Genomic DNA, 19,351 nt, shown 5'->3' on the forward strand with positions numbered 1-19,351 from the left:
AGGTACCTGTTCTATCTCCATTCCTACATCTATCATCCAATTACTCCAGGTACCTGTTCTATCTCCATTCCTACATCTATCATTCAATTACTCCAAAGGACTCTGTCGTGACACAGATAAAACAGAACAGATTGTACTGCCTGCCTTCAGGTATGCGCTCCAAAAAAAGGTACTAATTACATGAACTGAAGTGAGAAGCCTACAGCTAACCAGGATGGCATATTAGAGAAACTGTTATCAAGTGCTCCCCAACTTCAGTAGTTGGTGTGGGCAATGGGGATCCTAAACAGCGTGTTGTTTAGGAAGCACCAACTCTAAAGGAATAGGCAGCCAGAGAATTTCTTATGTAGAAATCAAGTATGAATGTTGTGACTTATAATTAGAGATGGTCATAAGAGACCTTTAAGTGTTTAAGTAAGGATCCATCCTTAAGGGAGTAGAGGGATCTCACAGGAAAATCAGTAAGTTAATTAGATTATGTTCTGAGGTAATTATTCCTACACTGGAAGTCATCCGATTACATTTGCAATTTTTCCCTGACTAGCTAAAGCAATCAACCACCTTGCCTCTAGGGCCACTTGTGTCAGTTCAACTCAGTGGTTCAGATTGTTATAGATGACAGAATAGCAATTCCTTCTCCAAGACAAGGCCATATGTATGTGGCCAGTGTATCCTGCAATAGCTACATTCATGCCTTAGGCCAAGTCGAAACTCAGTCCAAGAACTGAGAAACCATCTGGCTCTCTAATTTAGTCAGCTATCTGGGTCTTAATTCCTGGACAGGGGAAGGGAGCTCAGCCTTCTAGAGGAAATAACCTCAGTTTAATGTCTGTCTTCTAAGTCAAACAAAAGAGATCTGTGCTGCCTCTGTCAGTGTTCAGTGACCACCGAGTTGTGCAATCATGGGAACTTTTACCAGAAGCCAAGAGGGTATACTGCATATAAGATTCACTCAGATCTACTTAGATCTGTGTGCTTTTATCCACCTTGTCAGACAGACACTGGCTCTTTGCTCCATATTTTCTTGTTAAAGCACAGTTGTTCTGGAAATAATCCTAAATAAATAATATTTCCCACTGAAGACCTAAGAGGGTTTGTTTACCATCCAGTATAATGAAAATGTCATCTCTCTCCAGGGCAAAGGTCAAGGCAAAGGCAGAGCTCAATTTACATTCTAACATAGAGATGACACTCCTGTACAAGCTAACCTAAATCACTGAAGATAAAGGTCAGTGAGATAGCTCAGCCAGGAACTGTGCTTTTCTGCCAAGCCCTCAGACAACCTGAATTTAGACTTCCATAGAGCTAAGGGCACACACAAATGCTAACATTCTGCTATCTCCTGTCTCAGGAATGAAGAAGTCCTGTGTCTTCTATCAGCATCTATGAAACTGTAGAGGATTACATTGCTACTCTATATGAAAGGGCAAAATCTTTAGACACTTCACAGTTGCTTATGGGTTTTGTTTTAATAGTTTTTTGCCTCTCCTGACCCCAAAGAAGAGAAGAGTGTCATAGAGATGGCTCAATTGTTGCTCTTATAGAGGGCCCAAGTTTGGCTCCTAGTATCCAAATCAAACAGTTAATTATTCCCTCTAATTCCAGCTCCAGAGACTCTAACACCCTACTCTGAACTCTAAACACAAACGTGTCATGCATACAGAGAACATACATACATAATACATACACAATGAATGCAAATAAAATTAATATTTAAAAGATGGTTTTGTGATGGAAATGATTCATACCCTTTGACAATATTCCCTCAGTAATTTATTTGAGAACTATCTAATGCAGTTAACTGTTGCTATAAAATGTAGAGCTGTACTCTTAGAATGCCTCTAGCTTTCTTTCTTTTTTCCTTCTTTTAGAGGTAGGGTTTCTCTGTATAGCCTTGGAACTCACTCTGTAGACCAGGCTGGCCTTGAACTCAAGAAATCTGCCTGCCTCTGCCTTCCAGGTGCAGGAACTAAAGGGGTGCTACACCACCACCGCCCAGCTCTAAACTGGCTTTTTTGTGGTGCTCAAGATAGAACCCCTACCCTCATAAGTGCTGGGTAAGTGTTCTACCACTGAGTTAACAGCCTCAATTCATCTCCTTCATTTTCAGGCGGTCCAATTAAGCACTAATTTTACATTCTACTTGTCATGGAATTAAGTTCAAGAATCTGTAACTGCACAGAGGAAAAGCATGGCTACTTTGTTTGGAGGTGAGGGATACTACTTCCCTCACTTATTCCTACTTACCCTGCATATTCACTCCATCTCCTTTGCAAGGTCATCTTACAGTACTGATCTTAGAGATGTGTTCTTTGTAAGCTCTGCTTAGTAAACTCATCCACATTTACACTTAAATTGCTATGCATATCACAGACACATATTTCCTGCTTCTCTAGTGATACCTTATAATAAATATGGCACAAACAAAACACATAAATCTACTACAGCCTATTTTTGAATGTGTTTACTTCAGTTCTCTATTGAAATTATATATACTCTTTACTTCTATTTGTTATTGCTAAATCTTGTCATACTTAACTTTAAATACCAGAAATCTGCTTCCTTCTATTGCCAACACTTCAATCCTAAGTGGCATGTCTCTCACATCAGCTGCTACGTTAGTCTTCTAGTTGGTCCATGGGCATGCAATCTAGCCTGATCTATTCTTTATTCTTTATAACATAAGCATATGGATTTTATCTACCTCCTAACAAAGTAGCCATACAGAGAGAAAAGCTGAAAACTTAATGTCCCAGTTTCTTAGCTTTATTAACAGAACATCCCACGTGGCTCCAGTCTTCAAGGGAAACAAGTTCAAAAGGGCTCAGCTGTCTCTCCTGTCCCCACCGTTTGCTTCTGCAAGTCAGCTTGTGCTCATTCCTCTGCCCCTTATACACTGCACAAATATCCAAAATATTATTTTAAATTACTTGAAAAGTTCTCTTTTTTCAAGGTTCTACTCCTACCTACTATCATGATTCTGAATCACAAGAATCCAAATCATATTCTGTCCAGCAATGCACATCTAGTCCTGACAGAAAAGGGGCCCAAAACAATAAAATGTAGCTCTTCCTTGTTATAAAATGTTATATAGATTTTAGACCATTAAACCCATTTTGGTAGGGCTGAAAATGGTGTTAAGCAGTGGTGGCAGCATGTGCAAGGCCTTTCTTGGATTTGGTATGTGAGCCATACATGTGTGCACGCCTGTCTATTCTGACTAGTGAGCAGAATCTACAGCACTGCTTTGTAATCTGCCCAGATGCGGTGTACTGAGTACTTTAATCCCAGGACACAGGAGACAGAGACAGGTGAACCTATGTCAGTTTGAGGCCACTGGTCGACACAGTTCCACCAGGCTAACCAGGGCTACACAGTGAGACTATTTCAACAACCTCTCCCCCAAAACATGTATCAAATATAAATCTCATTTACCAAACTAATCTCATCTACATCCCAAGACTAAGATAAAATATTTTGTCCTGGGCATAGTCTACATGAAGAAAGCCTATCTCACAAAATAAGTAAATAATAAGTTAATAAGTAATTAGAACATTTTAAAGATGTAAGGTGTAAATATCTCACATGATATATTGTAAAGAAATGGAAATCATGTTCAGTTTTGCCACCAGCAACTTTAGACAGCTTCGTACAGCAACTTTAATAAGCATGAAGGCTCTGTCAGATTGAAAATGCAATGAGTATAAGGTAAGCAAATACTAACAGCTAAAACTGCTTTGTAAAAGATAATGGGGCAGGCTTTGGAAAATGCCTCTCTGAAGACAGGTTTATTCCTAGCACCCACACTCTGACTCTCTCTTCTGGCCTTCATGGGCACCAAGCATAAACATGATACAGAATACCCATACATATTTTAAAAATTTTTAAATGTAAATATGCTACTCATAAAAAATTGTTAGACTGCCCTGACATAAACATAAATCTCTTTCCTTTATGTTTTACTTATATTGATAATGAAGGAAATTTGAAAGCAGCTAAATAAAGAGTTCAAAAGAGACATGTATGTGACCTTCAAAGCTAGATACAACACAATTTTACTTTCCTTACACACTGGCAAGTGTATCTTTCATTGACCTGCCTGCATACCACTGTAAAATTGATTACAAATCTTCCTAAATTGATCTACAAGTTGAATACATTAGAATAAAAATCCCAAGTTTTTCATGGTTCAAGGAGTATATGAAAGAGCACAAAGGGGAAAAAATGGTTTTAAACATTATTTGTGGAACTTTAGATAGAGTTGGCTCAGCAGTTAGGAGCACTGCTGCTCTTCCAGAGGACCCAAGTTCAGTTCCCTGAACCCATGTTGGGTGGCTCATACCCATCTATAGCTCCTGTTCTAAAGCCTCTCATTTTCATGGGCACCTGCACTCATATATATAGACATACATGTAGATGCACACACCTACACATGGTAAAAATCATAAAAATAAACATTTTTTAAAAAACCCGCTTTAAAAGCTAACAACACTATGGAAGTTAGGAGTTCACACTTCACAATTTCATAGTTTTAATATTTTTTAACTGGTACACAAAGGATACACATAAACAGTACAGTGTTAATTTTTTGATACATGTGTAAACTGAATGTTTAAGTCAAGCTAAATGTTTATTTCTTTAAATATTTATTATTTTTATGGTGAAAAACTTTAAAAATCATTTTTAACTATGTTTTTTTTCCTTTCTTACCTAGACTTATAAAATAGGACAGTATTCTGTTGATATCCAGTCACTTTACTATTCAGTAACAAATTAGTCCACTAATTCATACTCTCCATCTCTCTCCCTTCACACACTTTCACACACACACACACACACACACACACACACACACACGAGCACATGCAAGCACAGGTCTCTTTATGCAGCCCGAGCCCCGAACTTGTCACCCAGATGTCACTATGCCTGGCTGACAATTTCTTTCTTATTATTTATATGTGGTGTGTGTGTGTGTGTGTGTGTATGCACATGCAAGTTGTGTGCAGGTACAGACACCTGCATGTGCATGCTGGAGGACATCAGCCATCCTGACCGATTACTCCCCTCATCCCCTTGAGACAGGGCTTCCTGCTGAATCTGAAGCCTGCTGTTTTTAGAAGTTAGCTGACTGACCAGTCAACCCAGGAGCTCCTGTGTCCTGTCCTCGGGGGTGGGGTTACAAACAGGCCACACTGGCTTTTTATATGGGTACCTGGATCTGAACACTGCTGCTGCTTGCGTAGTGTTCTTCCCCTCTGAGCCACACTTATTTATAAAGTCAGCCTCTAATGAATATGTTAGAAATTAGCTAAAATAATGAAAAGGTTTTCAAAGAAAGACTAAAATGTCCCCCAAACCAATTCTATTGAGAAAAAAAAATGTCCATGACAACTGTGGAGCACTAGGTATAGTGGCACACACTTGTGTAAAAGCAGGATGACTGTGGGTCATTCTTAGCTAGATTATAAATGTGACGCTAACCTGGGCTACAAGAGGCAAAAAAAAAAAAAAATCAAACTCAAAGATACAATTTGTAAGCAGACTAAAAACAAAACTATGTGTTGATTAAAACCACAGCTGATGGAAGCATGAACTCTAAAGCAAGGGCTGGTAGATCTCTGTGAGTTTAAAGCCAATGAAGTCTACAAAAGGAATTCCAGGCCAGGGATACAAAACCACATCAAAAACAAAAACAAAAACAAAAAACTGCTCTAGCACCCAAGAGAATAAGAGACAGTTTATTCTGGAACCATGGCCAGACTATGATTCAGAACCATGAGTGACCATGGCCCAGAACAGATTCAGGTTAGCCTAATACATACATAGTATGTACACATAATTCCCACTGGGTAACACCCTCATTATGTTCTGTTACATAACAAAAGAATGCAAGAAATTAAAGCACTCCTCAAATACACTGCATACTGAAATAACAAGTAGGTTAATTATAGCAAGGTAGAAAATACATTGCAAAATAATTTACCTAATAACCCCAAGAATGGTTACTAAGTAACTTACTAAGAGGAAGACAATGGTTGCCCATTAATAGCACAAAATAATCTGGCTCCAGACAAGCAGCACTGCATGCAACTCTTCCCCTACCAAGTTCTAACTAGGCAACTAACTGGCTTTGTAAATCTTTAACAAGGGCGGAGTTTTGCTGGGGTTTTTTTAGAAACTTCTGTTCATAATATCCTCTGATATTTCATTGTATGGCCTGGAAAGATGAAGTGGCCTTCCCAAAGACCAAGTTCAACTCTAAGTTCCCATATCAGAGACAAGTGCTTCTAACTCCAGCTCCACCCTCTGCTGAATCTGAAGACACCAAACTCACTCATCTGCACATACTCACACACCAATACATAGAATTTAAAAGTTAAATCTTAAAAAAAAAAATGTTATGTAAAATTACCACAAAGATATATATTGTTTGAAATGTGTTCTCCTTCCTGTTCCTGTCATTTTTGATGGGAATGGGGAGATACACATGTGCTTCTTTTAAAAATCTTCCAGAAAGGGGGCGCGGGGTGGGGGTGGGGAGCCTATCCCAATAATCAAAACACAGAAAAGCAGGCAGAAAGAGCCATGCCACCACAATACTACTTGATATGTCCTTATTTTCTACAATGTATTTATCAGGAAGCTTACCAAACTTCACAACTGCTGCTAGAGTGAGGGCATTATAGGTTTCAAGCAGACACTCTTACACATAAATAAAGCCACAATATATACTTGCTGAAAGCAACTAAGAAATGAAATTCTAAGTCCTTTTGCCCAGAATAACAAACAGAGATGGGTAGAAAAGGGGTAAGAGTCCTGAGACAAGCTACACAGAGAAAGCCTTCAGCAAAGAAAAAGACAACCTTTGTCTGTTCTTGCTTATTTGGACCAGACTCTGGAAATGGCAGTATGCCCAAATTTCTGTTACAGAGCTCTGTTCAATATGCCTGAAACAAGTTCCCAATCAACGCTGAAGTTAACTTGATTCAGAATGACCTACATACACACACTACAAAATAGATTTCTTACAAAAATATGAACTGCAAAATCAGACTCCATGGAAACACACATAATATGAACCACTTGAATCAGAATTATTATTAAGTAACTAGAGCCTATAACAGCAACACTTGGAGTAATGGGCAGAGGGATCCCAAGTCCCAGACCAGGCTGAGTTACAAGACTTGAAAAGAGAAGTGAGGGGGAGAGGCGGCTCAGTAGGGAAGGCAGCTTGCTTGCTTAGGCAAATCTGAAATCACTTAAGTGGAACCCATGTGTGCTGGCTAGTTCTATGTCAACTTGTCAAAAACTACAGTCATTTGAGAGGAGGGTACCTCAATTGAGAAAATGCCTATAGCAAAGCTGTATGGCATTTTCTTGATTAGTGACTGAAGGGGGAGGGCCAGCTGATTCAGAAGCCTCAGTGAGGGGCTTCTGCATCAGCTCCTTCTTGCCTCCAGGCTCCTGGCTGAGTTCTTGTCCTAATTTCCTTCAATGATGGACTATGATGCAGAAGTGTAAGCCAAATAAATCCTTTGCTACCCAACTTGCCTTTGGTCTTGGTGTTTCATCACAGCAATAGTAATCCTAATGTACAAAGAGTAAACCAACTCCAATGTTGTCCTCTAACCTCCACACAAACATCATGGCATGGCATGCCACCCCACCCCAATAATAATAAATCAATTTTAGTAAACAGAAATAGAGCTGTCTAGGGAAACTGACCGATAGGAGGGGATGGTGGAGAGAAAAGAGGAAAGTAGTTAGAGAATATGCTCAAAACTAAAATATACATGTGCAAAAGTTAAAGAAAATAATGAAAGGCTAGAAGGGTAGATAGCTCAATAGGGTAAGGTTTTGCCATTAAGCTGACAACCTAAGTTCAATTCCTGTAACAACGGGGTCAAAGATGAAAGACAACTCCAGTAGATTCCTTTAATCACACAAGTGCCAACACATGTGCATACACACAGATAGACACAAACACAGACAAATACACACAAAAAAACGTTTAAATATTTTTATTTAGAAAAAAACAAGAATATTAACAATATAACGAAATGTACATATACACAGACAGATACAAATGTAGACAAACACACACAGAAAATGTTTAAACGTTTTTATTTAAAAAAGAAAAATAGAAACAAGAATATTAACAATATAGCAACAAAGCTCTGTCTAGGCATTTTAATCTCCAATTTTTTAAGTTCTTAAAAAAAAAAAAATTACCAGATTCCATAAGGAATAGGGGGGACCTAACCAGAATCTAAAAAAAAAAAGCTTTACAAGGAATAAAGGAGTAATAAACAAGAACTTTTGTGCAGAATAAAAACTAATCAATAACTTTAAAAAAAAACAACTATTGAAACTTACAAAGGAGAAAAAATATATAATAGACATAACCAGAAAGTAAAACTGAGCAGTTTCCTAAAGAGAGAAGAGTGGTATATTTAGAAAAATAGCACAGCAGGAGAAATTAAAATATGTAAGTATATGTGTGTGCATGTGTATAAATACAAAAATATCCGGAAATACAGTAGTCTCATCTCCAGATGGAAACAGCCATCAAGTGACAGCACGGCATCCTCTTAGAAGACCACCACAGTTAAGCAATCCCTGCAAGATCTCACATGCACACACACACAAGCACACAAGCATGTGTGACAGCCACTAAATAAAATATATTTAAAAAGCTGTCTGAAAGGAGACAAATTAAATACAAAACTATTAGAAGCATCTAGATGATGGAGCATGTCTGTAATCCCTGCAGAAACAAGAATCTTGGGTTCTAGACCTGGCCCTGTACTCAGAGACTTGACTGGGACTGTAGTAAAACAGGTCAGGCAAAGCATTGCCTTCAGAAGTTTAAAGGAGAGTTGTAGGTGAGCTAAGGTGAGGAGTGCTCATCTGCCATGTGTAAGGCCTTAGGTTTGAACTCTAGCACTGCCCCTGCAAAAAGAAAAAAAAAAAAAAGTCCAGGAAAAAGAATAGTACAAGTAATAACAGAGTCTAAGGTGAAATTTGTTTGGTTAACGTGCCATTTTAAAAATATTTTCATTTATTCTTTGAGAATTTCGTGTATGCATATAATGTATTTTTGATGGTTTTCATAATGCCATTTTTAATAGTACATAATCCTAAATTACCTAGCCTCTGCATCTGCAATGGGGCTAGGTGCTGTTTATTTTCTTGTTTGACTGGTTTGTGTTTTGAGACAGGGTCTTCCTATGCAGCCCTGGCAAACCTGAGAGATCTTCCTGTCTCTGCCTCCTGAGAGCTGGAATTATAGGCGTGTGCCACTACATTAAGCTTTATAATGAGTCTGTTGTGAGGATAAATTAATTCAGTTATTTACATGTGTAAAATACCCTGGCATTTTTATGTACTATACATAAGCACTCAAGAAAACAAGACTAGAGACAGAAAGAGGTATAACAGATTTTAGATTTTCATTATAGTCCCTCAAGTAATAGTGATTGGCATTTAGCAATCTTCCTGTAGTACTCAACTGGGGAGTGGGATTTGTGGAGTGAAATCTAATGACAGTAGCTATATTTACTGCCCCCACCCCACACACACACTGACTCAAACAGAAAAAGAGAAAATTTTAAAAAGAAGGGTGTGATGCACATACTATGTAATCCTAGCACTGGATCAGAAGCAGCAGGATGATTGCAGTGAACCTGAGGTCACCTCTGGGCTGCAGATTAAGTTCCAGGCCAGTCTGAGTACACAGTGAAATTCTGCCTCAAAAAATAACATCACAGAAAGAAGCAAGGAAAAGGGCAAGAGTGAAGGTAGGGCAGAGGGACAAGAAAAAAGGAAAGAGAGTAGCTGAAAGGGGGGACAGGAAAAGGCAGGAGGAGAAAGAAGGAGGGGGAGAAAAAAAGGAGGGGATGAAGGATGGAGAAGAGGGGCAAGAAGGAGGAAGAAGAGGAGGAGGAGGAGGAAGAGGAAGAGACTGGAAAGAAAGCCTACAGAGGCTGTGCAGTAGCACATGGCTATCTCCCAGCAGAATGAAGTAGAAGCAGCCGAATCTCAGGGCAGGCACCACCAGGCAGGGAGATCTGAAAAGCCAAGAGCTACAGCTCAGTGATAGAGCACTTAGCCTAGCAGGCCTAAAGAATGGGTTCAATTCCATCCCCATCATGGCTTAAAAAAAAGACACATAAATGGGCTGGAGAGATGGCTCAGTGGTTTAAAGCACTAACTGCTCTTCCAGAGGTCCTGAGTTCAATTCCCAGCAACCACATGGTGGCTCACAACCATCTATAAAGGGATCTTATGCCCTCTTCTGGTGTGTCTGAAGGCAGCTACAGTGTGCTCACATACATAAAATAAATAATTCTTTAATAATAATAAAAAAAAAGGCACATGGTCCAAGAATCCAGTCATGTGAGATTTCTAAGTGCTTGTGAAAAACCTCCAAGAAACCAAGACAAGAGCCTTGTGGAATTCTTGGATTAATGCTTCATATCACTCCCAGGTGGAGTGGAAAAGAGTAATTTACTTCAGACTATTCATTGCAATTGGCTATTGTTATTTGTTGTTTGGCCACTAGACACTTTACTCCTGTGGGTCCTCTTAAACCTATATACAAATCGTCTAATGCTCTGAATAAAGTTGGTAAGTGCATGAGACTTTAGTCCACCTCATATATTCGCTCCATTTTCTCAGGTCCCTCCACCTCTAGAGCAGTAAAAATGAGGCTTAAAGAGAAGAGGTGTAGTACTAAAGTTTCCTCAGAGCTATGAAATGGGGAACAGAGAAAGCATGAAAATCCTTTCAGCCCGAAAAGCAACAACAAAAGCCACTTGTTCAGATCCAAAACAAGTTTCTATGCTGTACATCTTTAGTATTCCTGAAGACTCCACAATGATGAGGAAGGCAATGGCTATATTAGATCCAAACAGAGCATTCACTGAGCCACCTGAGCAGTGCTGATCTCAACAGGAAACAGTATTCTAATGGTGAATGGTCTGAGGACTACATAAACTGATCAAAATAGATTGACTGTCCCACAACTAACCTTAAGCAAGTTTGGCTTAAAAGGCCTGAAGGAAGCAAATCTAAGCTCTACACTTCTGTTACAGAAAGGAAATATTCAGTCAAACATTCATAACTGTGCGCTGCATTTGTTATCAAGTGTAATGTGCCATTTGATTAAAAAAAAGTGAGAAGCACATTTTCATCAATGGTTAAGAGGATGTGTATTTGCAAGTACTACTCTAACTACTTAGATCACACTGATATGTCAAAGACCTAATAAAAATGTAATTGTGATTATTACATTACTTGCTTCTTAGGTCCAATGACTAAAAGGTAGGTATATATGCTTGTAAATATATTTGTGGGAATTTCTAAAACATTGAGGCTTCTTACGTAAATACATCTCATCTCATACTTAGTAAACTATTGCTATATTTATCTGCCAATCTTTAAATTTCCATCTTTGTCATTCATCATATTTATAAATAAGACTAGGAAAATATTTCCCATATATAACTAATGTATGTTTAAATAACTGAAATTTAAACTAATAAGCACAAATGACACCATTATCTTATTTAGAACTGATGGTCTAACCTTCCCATCTTGTTTCACTCAGAGTTAGCTACTTAACTTGTGGTAAAGAGCGGAAGACATTTGTAGACAGGCTTTCCTTCTCTTCTGCATTGGCTATACAGTAATGATGCACTCTTACAAATTATACTTACTGTTAATTAGTAAATCTGGCACTAAGTGTGTGTTTTAAAAGACAAGTATTTATGCCTAGTATTTATGATGCAGTATGAAAGTTACTGCACTATATATCTGATCTCAAACAGATAGCCTTTCCAGTGGCAATTAATGGATAATTAATTTCTTTTATTTTGTTCCCAAGTTTAACATTTTTGTCCTTGTTGTTTTTACACCTTAAGGTCATTTAATGCAACTTACAAAGTTAACTTCCAAAGCTTCAGGAACAAAACTGAGGCCTTTAATATGACAGCAACATATATATTCAGGGCACAACCAAAGCAAGGGGCCTTGTCCACTTTACTTCCCAGCTGCCAACATTTAACACAGCTCACATCAGAATGTCAAAATTAGCAATGGTGTCACTTTGTTCTGTTTCTAACCAATCTTAACAACTGTACATAATGCCACAGTACTGGCTTATATTATGACTGTTAATGAGATTTGCATTTTAATTATTATATAATATTCTTTTTTTTTTTAAGATAGAGTCTCATTGTGTAGTCCTGGCTGCCCTGCAACTCCCTGTGTAGAGCAAGCTGGTCTTGAACTCAGATCTCCTGTTTCTGCCTGATCTGCTGAGATTAAAGGTATATGCCATCATACCCAGCTATATTTATTAATTTTTTAAAGCATAAAGGAACGGGGGGGACAGAAAGGGAGGGGAAAGAAGAAGAAAGAGGGGAGGAGAAGAAGGAGGAAAAGGGAGAGGGGAAGGAAACGTGAAGGAAAGGGGAGGAAGGAGGAAGAGGAAAGGAAAAGCAGAGACCTAAAAAGACAGGCAAAAGAACAGGACCAAACAGGACTCATGTTCAAGGCCAGCCTAAACTACAGAGTGAGACCCTTTTTTAATTTAAAAAACATCAAACATGAACCAGCAAGTTTTTTGTTTGTTTGTTTTTGAGATAGAGTCTCTCTATGTAGCCCTGACCATCCTGAAACTCACTAGGCTGGCCTTGAATTCAGAGATCTTGCCCATGCTGCCCAAGCGCTGGGCTCAAAAGCGTGAGACACCATGCCCAGCCAGCATCTTTCTTAAAATTCGTATTTCAACAATAAGCAGGTAAACAGTTCTGATCTACAATGAAGAGGCCTGTGAGGCAGAAAGTTGATTAGAGTGGTATGAGCCCCAAATGGATCTGGACTGATCAGAGCCACAGTGTGGAAAAAGACTCAGCTGGCTACTGAGGAAACCCATCCTGGTCTTGAACTCACAGTAGTCCTCCTGTCTCAGTCTTCCTAGTGTTGAGATTATCCTTCCCCTGGAAGTCCTGGAAAAAGTATGGCAGAGCTCCAGAACTGTGAGTATAGCAAGCTGTGTTCAAACACTAAGTTCACCTTATTAGAGTAAAAGCAAATACAAAACCTTGTTCCCTTTCACAGATGCATAAAAAGTAGCAAAATCTCTGATCTCATTCCTTATAAGAGCTCTCCACAAACTATACAATAAACCACTTTAGAAAACAATGACAATTTCTTATAAACAGACATATACCATGAAACTATTCGTTTCACACAAATGTATCTGCCCTAAAGAAACAAAAGCAGAAGCAATGAGAATGTTAAAAGCACATAAAGACACTTGCTATCAAGCCAGACACCTGACCACACCCCAGGACCCACAAGGTGGGCTGGAGAGAACCATTCCTGATAACTAGACTCTGATGTCCAAACATACTGGGACACATATGTACCCACATACAAATAAATAAAAAAATATTTTTTAAAAATTAAAAAAATCATTTGACTATGGAAAAATGTATACATAAACATTTGTATAAATTTAATATGTAATTGGCAAAATTATGAAAACAATCTATATTTCCAACAACAGATACACAAATGCTTAACAATGGAAATCATTCAGCACTAAAAAGCAATGACTTCCATTGCATACACTAGCAAGATTTTGCTGAAAGGACCCAGCTATAGCTGTCTCTTGTGAGACTATGCTGGGGCCTAGCAAACACAGAAGTGGATGCTCGCAGTCAGCTATTGGATGGATCACAGGGCCCCCAATGGAGGAACTAGAGAAAGTACCCAAGGAGCTAAAGGGATCCGCAATCCTATAGGTGGAACAACAATATGAACTAAGCAGTACCCCCCCCACGCCCCCCGGAGCTTGTGTCTCTAGCTGCATATGAATCCGAAGATGGCCTAGCCGGCCATCAGTGGAAAGAGAGGCCCATTGGTCGTGCAAATTTTATATGCCTCAGTACAGGGGAACGCCAGGGCCAAGAAGTGGGAGTGGGTGGGTGGGGGAGCATGTGGGGGACTTTTGGGATAGCATTGGAAATGTAAATGAAATAAATACCCAATTAAAAAAAAAAGCAATGACTTTGTTATAAGGAACAATATGGGCAAATCTCAAATAAAAAAAAAAATATGCTGTGTGAAAAAGCTGAACCAAAATAAAGGGGTAGGGGACAGGTGCATGACTGTATTCACAGAAATTCTACAAAATATAAACTACTCTATAATGTCAAAAAGCCTGAGAACAGGGAATGGGAAGGAAAGGTTTACTAAAAGCACGTTTCTTTCTTTATGTTGATGATCTCTTGGAAATACGTGAAAATTTGCAAGATATTATTATAAGCTTAAATTATATGTAATTTATTTTACCTCAACAAAAGTCAACAGTCTGGCATGGTTATCCCAGTCTCTCAGAGGCACAATAATGGAGAGTTGAAGGCCAGTGTGGACAGCTTACCAAAGCTACCTCAAAATAAAGCTTTAGAAGAAACAGAGGAGCCAGATTTGAGTCCCAGGAAGCACACGACAGCTCATAGCCATCTGTAACTCCACTCCTAGGGAATCCAATGCCCTCTTTTAGCTCCCATGGGTAACAGGAAGCCCATGTGGTACAGAGTCATATTTGTAGGCAAAACACTTATGTACACACAAAAAAATTAACGTTTTTACAAAAGATGCTAAGGCAGATGGAGGGACCAACAGGGCCACAGTGAGACCATTTCAAACATAACAAAACAAAAAAATAGGCTTGCTCAACTCAAAACAAAGCTAAAAGTGGTAACTACAATCATTCAATACAAACTGCAAGGTAAGGATTCCACATTCCCAGGTTACCTATATCATCATTACATTTGTCTGAGACTGATTATATGCCTGAGTTCTATTAGGATTACATATTAATGTCCAAACTCGATGCATTAATTGCATGTTTCATGGTGGTAACCGTGTGAACATATCTGTTAAACTGCCAATAATTTATGAAACACTTTTATGATGTATAGTACCCAACAATGATAATAAACTGTTACCAGTCTATATATTTATAATACTTGTTACTGTTGTATTAGAGTACATTATTGCTACTTTTTTTAGGAGTAAATTTTTTAAATGATGTTTTTTAATATGTGTATTGCCTGCATGTATGTCTGTTGTGTGGGTATTAGATCTCTGGGAACTAGAAAGCTGCCATGTTTGTACTAGGAATTGAAATGGGGTCCTTTGAAAGAGCAAGTGCTCTTCTTAATCGCTGAGCCACCTCTCCAGCAGACTAATACTTTTTTTTAAATTATTTTTAAAACTGCTTTTCTGCACCAACAACAGCCTCATGCACCTTGCATTTCCCACTCTTAACAATATCAACTATCCATAGGAAATAGTGGATTGACTTATATACCATGCAGACTATGTAGGTGCTCGCTACACCACAGTAACATCTCCTAGTGACATTTCTTAGCAGGTATGTGTCCTCATTAAGCAATGCATGACTATACTTAAGACACATGCTGCTATTTGACTAAAAATGAACCCAGAAGACTTTACAAGCTGGTACCTGTGAGATGTGATTGATGGATGACTCCATCCTCCGCAGCTGAGATGCTTGGATATCCAGCAGCTGGAGCACATTGTTGGCCAATGCATTTATTTGATAAGCAACACTAGCTAGAGATTGAGTTGTATATGCTTTGGTCTCTTCTAGAGCTTTTCTCTTGTCTGTAGCCTAAAATAAGAACAAAAAGAACCAATACTTAGTTAATATTCATTAAACACACATTCTATACAACTACAGAATAATCCCACTCCCCCACCCCCATTTAAAAAGTTCAAATTGGTTTGGCAAGATGGCTCAATGGGTAAAAGTGCTTGCTGCACAAGCCCAGTGACATGATTTTACTTCCCAGAACCCCCTTAATGGTGGAAGGAGTAAAACAGCTCTACAGCCGTCCTCTGTCCTCCCCATGCACTCTGTGGCACTGGCACCCTCACACCTATGCACAAAGTGCACACACACAGTACTGCTAAAAAATTGGATGGAGGAGTAATTTAAAAAAAGTTTGGAACTAATCCAATGATTCTTGGGATTCTGGATAAGGTTACAGATAACAGACTTTTTAAAATATTGGTCTTGTAATTCTGCAATATTTCTAAATTCAATTATTTACTCTAGTCACTACTTACAGATTACTTAAGATGTTTAAACAATTATGGTATCTGTGTAAAACAAGTTTACTTTTTCCTTTGAAATCATCTTTTGTCTCAGTTCTTTCTCTTGCTATTTTAGTAGCTAGAAATACAAGTATAATGTTAAATAGAAGCAGCCATCCACACTATTAAAAGCAAAGTTGTTTTGCATTAGAACACAGAATCTTGTTCAGTGGCAGAGCACTTGTCTAGAATGTTCAAGTACCTAGGTTCTAGAATCCAACTTAAGAACTGGAGGGGAAAATATAGGTTTTCTACAGTTAAAAGTGCATATAAAAATATTTGTTTACAAAGCCAGGTAGACTTAAACTTGAATAAGATAATTATTTCAGTCATTATATTCTAGAATTTCATCTGCCTGGTTTTTTCTTTTTTATTTTCAACTTACAAACAACAGACATGAATAGGAGGAAATGTCAGTGTTAGGCGAACATCTATTTCTCCTTTTCCACCCACCAAAATCTTGTATGTTATTTTCCAGTTTTCTTTATTATAAAATTATATAACTGCATATAGTCAATGAGATGTTAACAAAAACAATTCTACTCATAAACACATAAAAATCTTTTCATTCCAATGCAATAAAGTAAAATATAGTCTCACATAACAATAATGTCATATTTAATCAAAGACAGTATTTTACAGAGCTTCCTTTTTAAATTTTAAGGTAAGGAAAGAGTATCATAACTGGTTGTTCAATTTGAAATGGTCAGCCCTGAGGACATTCATACAAGTAACATTATATGGACTCAACAGGTTTTTAGGAATACTTATGTGTATATGTGTATATATACATATGCAATAACAATTGATTTTTTTAAAAAGGCCATGCTTTTTGAAGTAAAGCAGGTGACTGTGTTACCAGAAAATGCATTTCAAGTCACCATTAATTTCCACTCATATAAACTATAAATTTGACCAGCAGATTGGCATAAAATTCCTGCTGCCAGTTATTTAAGTTTGTAGCTCCCTTAGATAACTTTATAATCACCAACCAACCTTAGTATGTCCACAGACTACTAAATAACTAAGAATGTGTCCACAGAATTAAAACTGGCATTAACCATGGCAGGCATTCTGCTAACTAATGACTCTGGGATTTGATGTATCATGTGAAGCCCATTTGTCATTCCTGTCTTATACAACAGATGAAGGCCACTTAAAGGGAATCAAATATACACAGCTTTGAAAGAAAAGCTCGTTGTTTAAAATAGCTGTACTTAAAATAAGCAACACAGTGAATACATTTAAAATAAACCATACAGGAAATTCCTTAGATAACTGAACTCTATGGTCATCTCAGCTACGACCAACTCTCTTCTGCCTCCTTCCTCATCCACCTGCAGACATCAAACCTATTAAATTAGGACTGATAGCTGGAGTAGAATCCTTGAGAAGAAGTTAATGACTTCGTTAAGCCCTTTTCTGCCCACTCATGTCATCTTCAAAAGGCATGGATGGGTGGGTGGGTGGGTGAGTGAGTGAGTGGAAAAATTTTGTAAAAACCTCTTTCACTGCCTAAAGTAAAAAACTGCTGGTTATAAGCAATCACAATCTTTCTTCTTCATCCTTCTATCTCCCTCCTTTTCCAGTGAGAAAAAAAAACACTGTCCCCAACTATACACTTGTTTCACTTGCCTTTCCTCTTCCTTACTCTTTCTTTACCTACAGGTAGATCATTTTCCCGTTTTATTGTGGCAATGCCTGCCTCCCCAAAAAAGAAGGAAAACATCCTCAAGCCAGGAGTGACATTATACAGCTATTATAATGCAAGCATCTGGGAGGCAGAAAATGATTAGCAGTTTGAGGACAACCTGACCAACACTAGAGAACCTGCCTCACAAATGGAGGCCTGGGGACAAGAATAGGACTTGTGGCATACTCTGTTTTATAACTGGAAAGCTCACACAGAAGAATCAAACACATATCTCACACAAAACAGCTTACAAGTATCTTCATATTTAACTGTATTTTAGAAAACATTTTTAAGCCTTTTAGTCAGTTTCTATCTCCCTGGCATTTCTAATAGATAACACAGTTCTGAAACATTAAGTTCTATCACAGTTACAGCCCAAGTAACTGTGATGATAAAGTAATCCCTTTATCATCAACATCACAATGCACTTACACTTTAAAATGCTTAGGACACAAACTTAAGAAACACTGTTTCAGAAAAAGCAAGTACATTTAAAACATATGATTAGGTTCAAGGCCACCCTAGGATCATAGTGAGCTCCAACCTAAAAAATAAACAGAATGTAATTCACTGTTAGTCAAGGCAGGCCCTAAACAAAAAGGACTGTAAGCAAAGCAACATGCCCACCATACACCAGTGTGCACTCACACCTGGTGTGAAGCAGCCTAGCTGCTATCAGGTTGCACACGTTACACAGCAGCCAGATCTCAGCCTCCTGCTCAGGGAAACAATGCCCCGTCATCTGACTTAAGTTATGCACACCTTCTGTCACACAGTATAGGCAACATACAAGCCTTTCCTTTCCTTTCCCTGAGAAGTCTTAAGGAATACACCATTGCTCACCATAAGTAACATTAAGGCCTCTGCTGCACAGCTGTGCTGATAAAATCTTTTGCCTAGAAGGACAATCTCTCTTCATGTCCCTCTTGTACTCCTCAAAAAATCTGACATGTTACATATTTATGCATTGTTCATATAAAAAAATTTCACATTTAGACTAAGATACTGGCTTTCCTTCCATTTGCTCCTTTGCTGTTAACTAATCCATGTCTCATATATTTTAGTTCATTTTTCAAGACAGGGTTTCTCTGTGTAGTACTGGCTGTCCTGAAACTCACTCTGTAGACCAGGCTGGCCTCGAACTCAGAAATCCGCCTGTCTCTGCCTCCCAAGTGCTGGGATTAAAGGCATGCGCCACCACTGCCCGGCTTGTATTTTACTTCTTAAAAAGAATTTGATTGTAAAACACTTGACATACATACTGCTGGACAGTGCAACCAGAAAACACTTATCACAACTGCTTAAAATCTAAAGTGTTCTTCACTTCTAGGAAACTGCCCAGAAGAAAAGCAAGGGTGAATGCAAAGAATATTCATATCACCTTTATTTATAGAAAAAAAAAAAACTAGAACCAATGTAAAGAAAAAATGACAATGACAGGTGACCAAAAAAATCATTTTT

The 19,351-nt window shown here is 38.3% G+C and overlaps 1 protein-coding gene across 10 annotated transcripts in view; it reads right to left on the bottom strand.

Moving 5' to 3' along the window:
• Abi1 (abl interactor 1) overlaps window positions 1–19,351 on the bottom strand; it is a 92,569-nt gene that overhangs the window by 35,923 nt on the left and 37,295 nt on the right. For all 10 annotated transcript variants that reach the window (XM_021156198.1, XM_029474072.1, XM_021156203.1 and 7 more), the window contains exon 2: window positions 15,545–15,712. In XM_021156198.1, the coding sequence (XP_021011857.1) occupies window positions 15,545–15,712 (168 nt within the window). The remainder of the gene's footprint in view (window positions 1–15,544; window positions 15,713–19,351) is intronic.

This window comes from Mus caroli, chromosome 2 (assembly GCF_900094665.2).
Source record: "Mus caroli chromosome 2, CAROLI_EIJ_v1.1, whole genome shotgun sequence".
NCBI classification, from domain to species: Eukaryota; Metazoa; Chordata; class Mammalia; order Rodentia; family Muridae; genus Mus; species Mus caroli.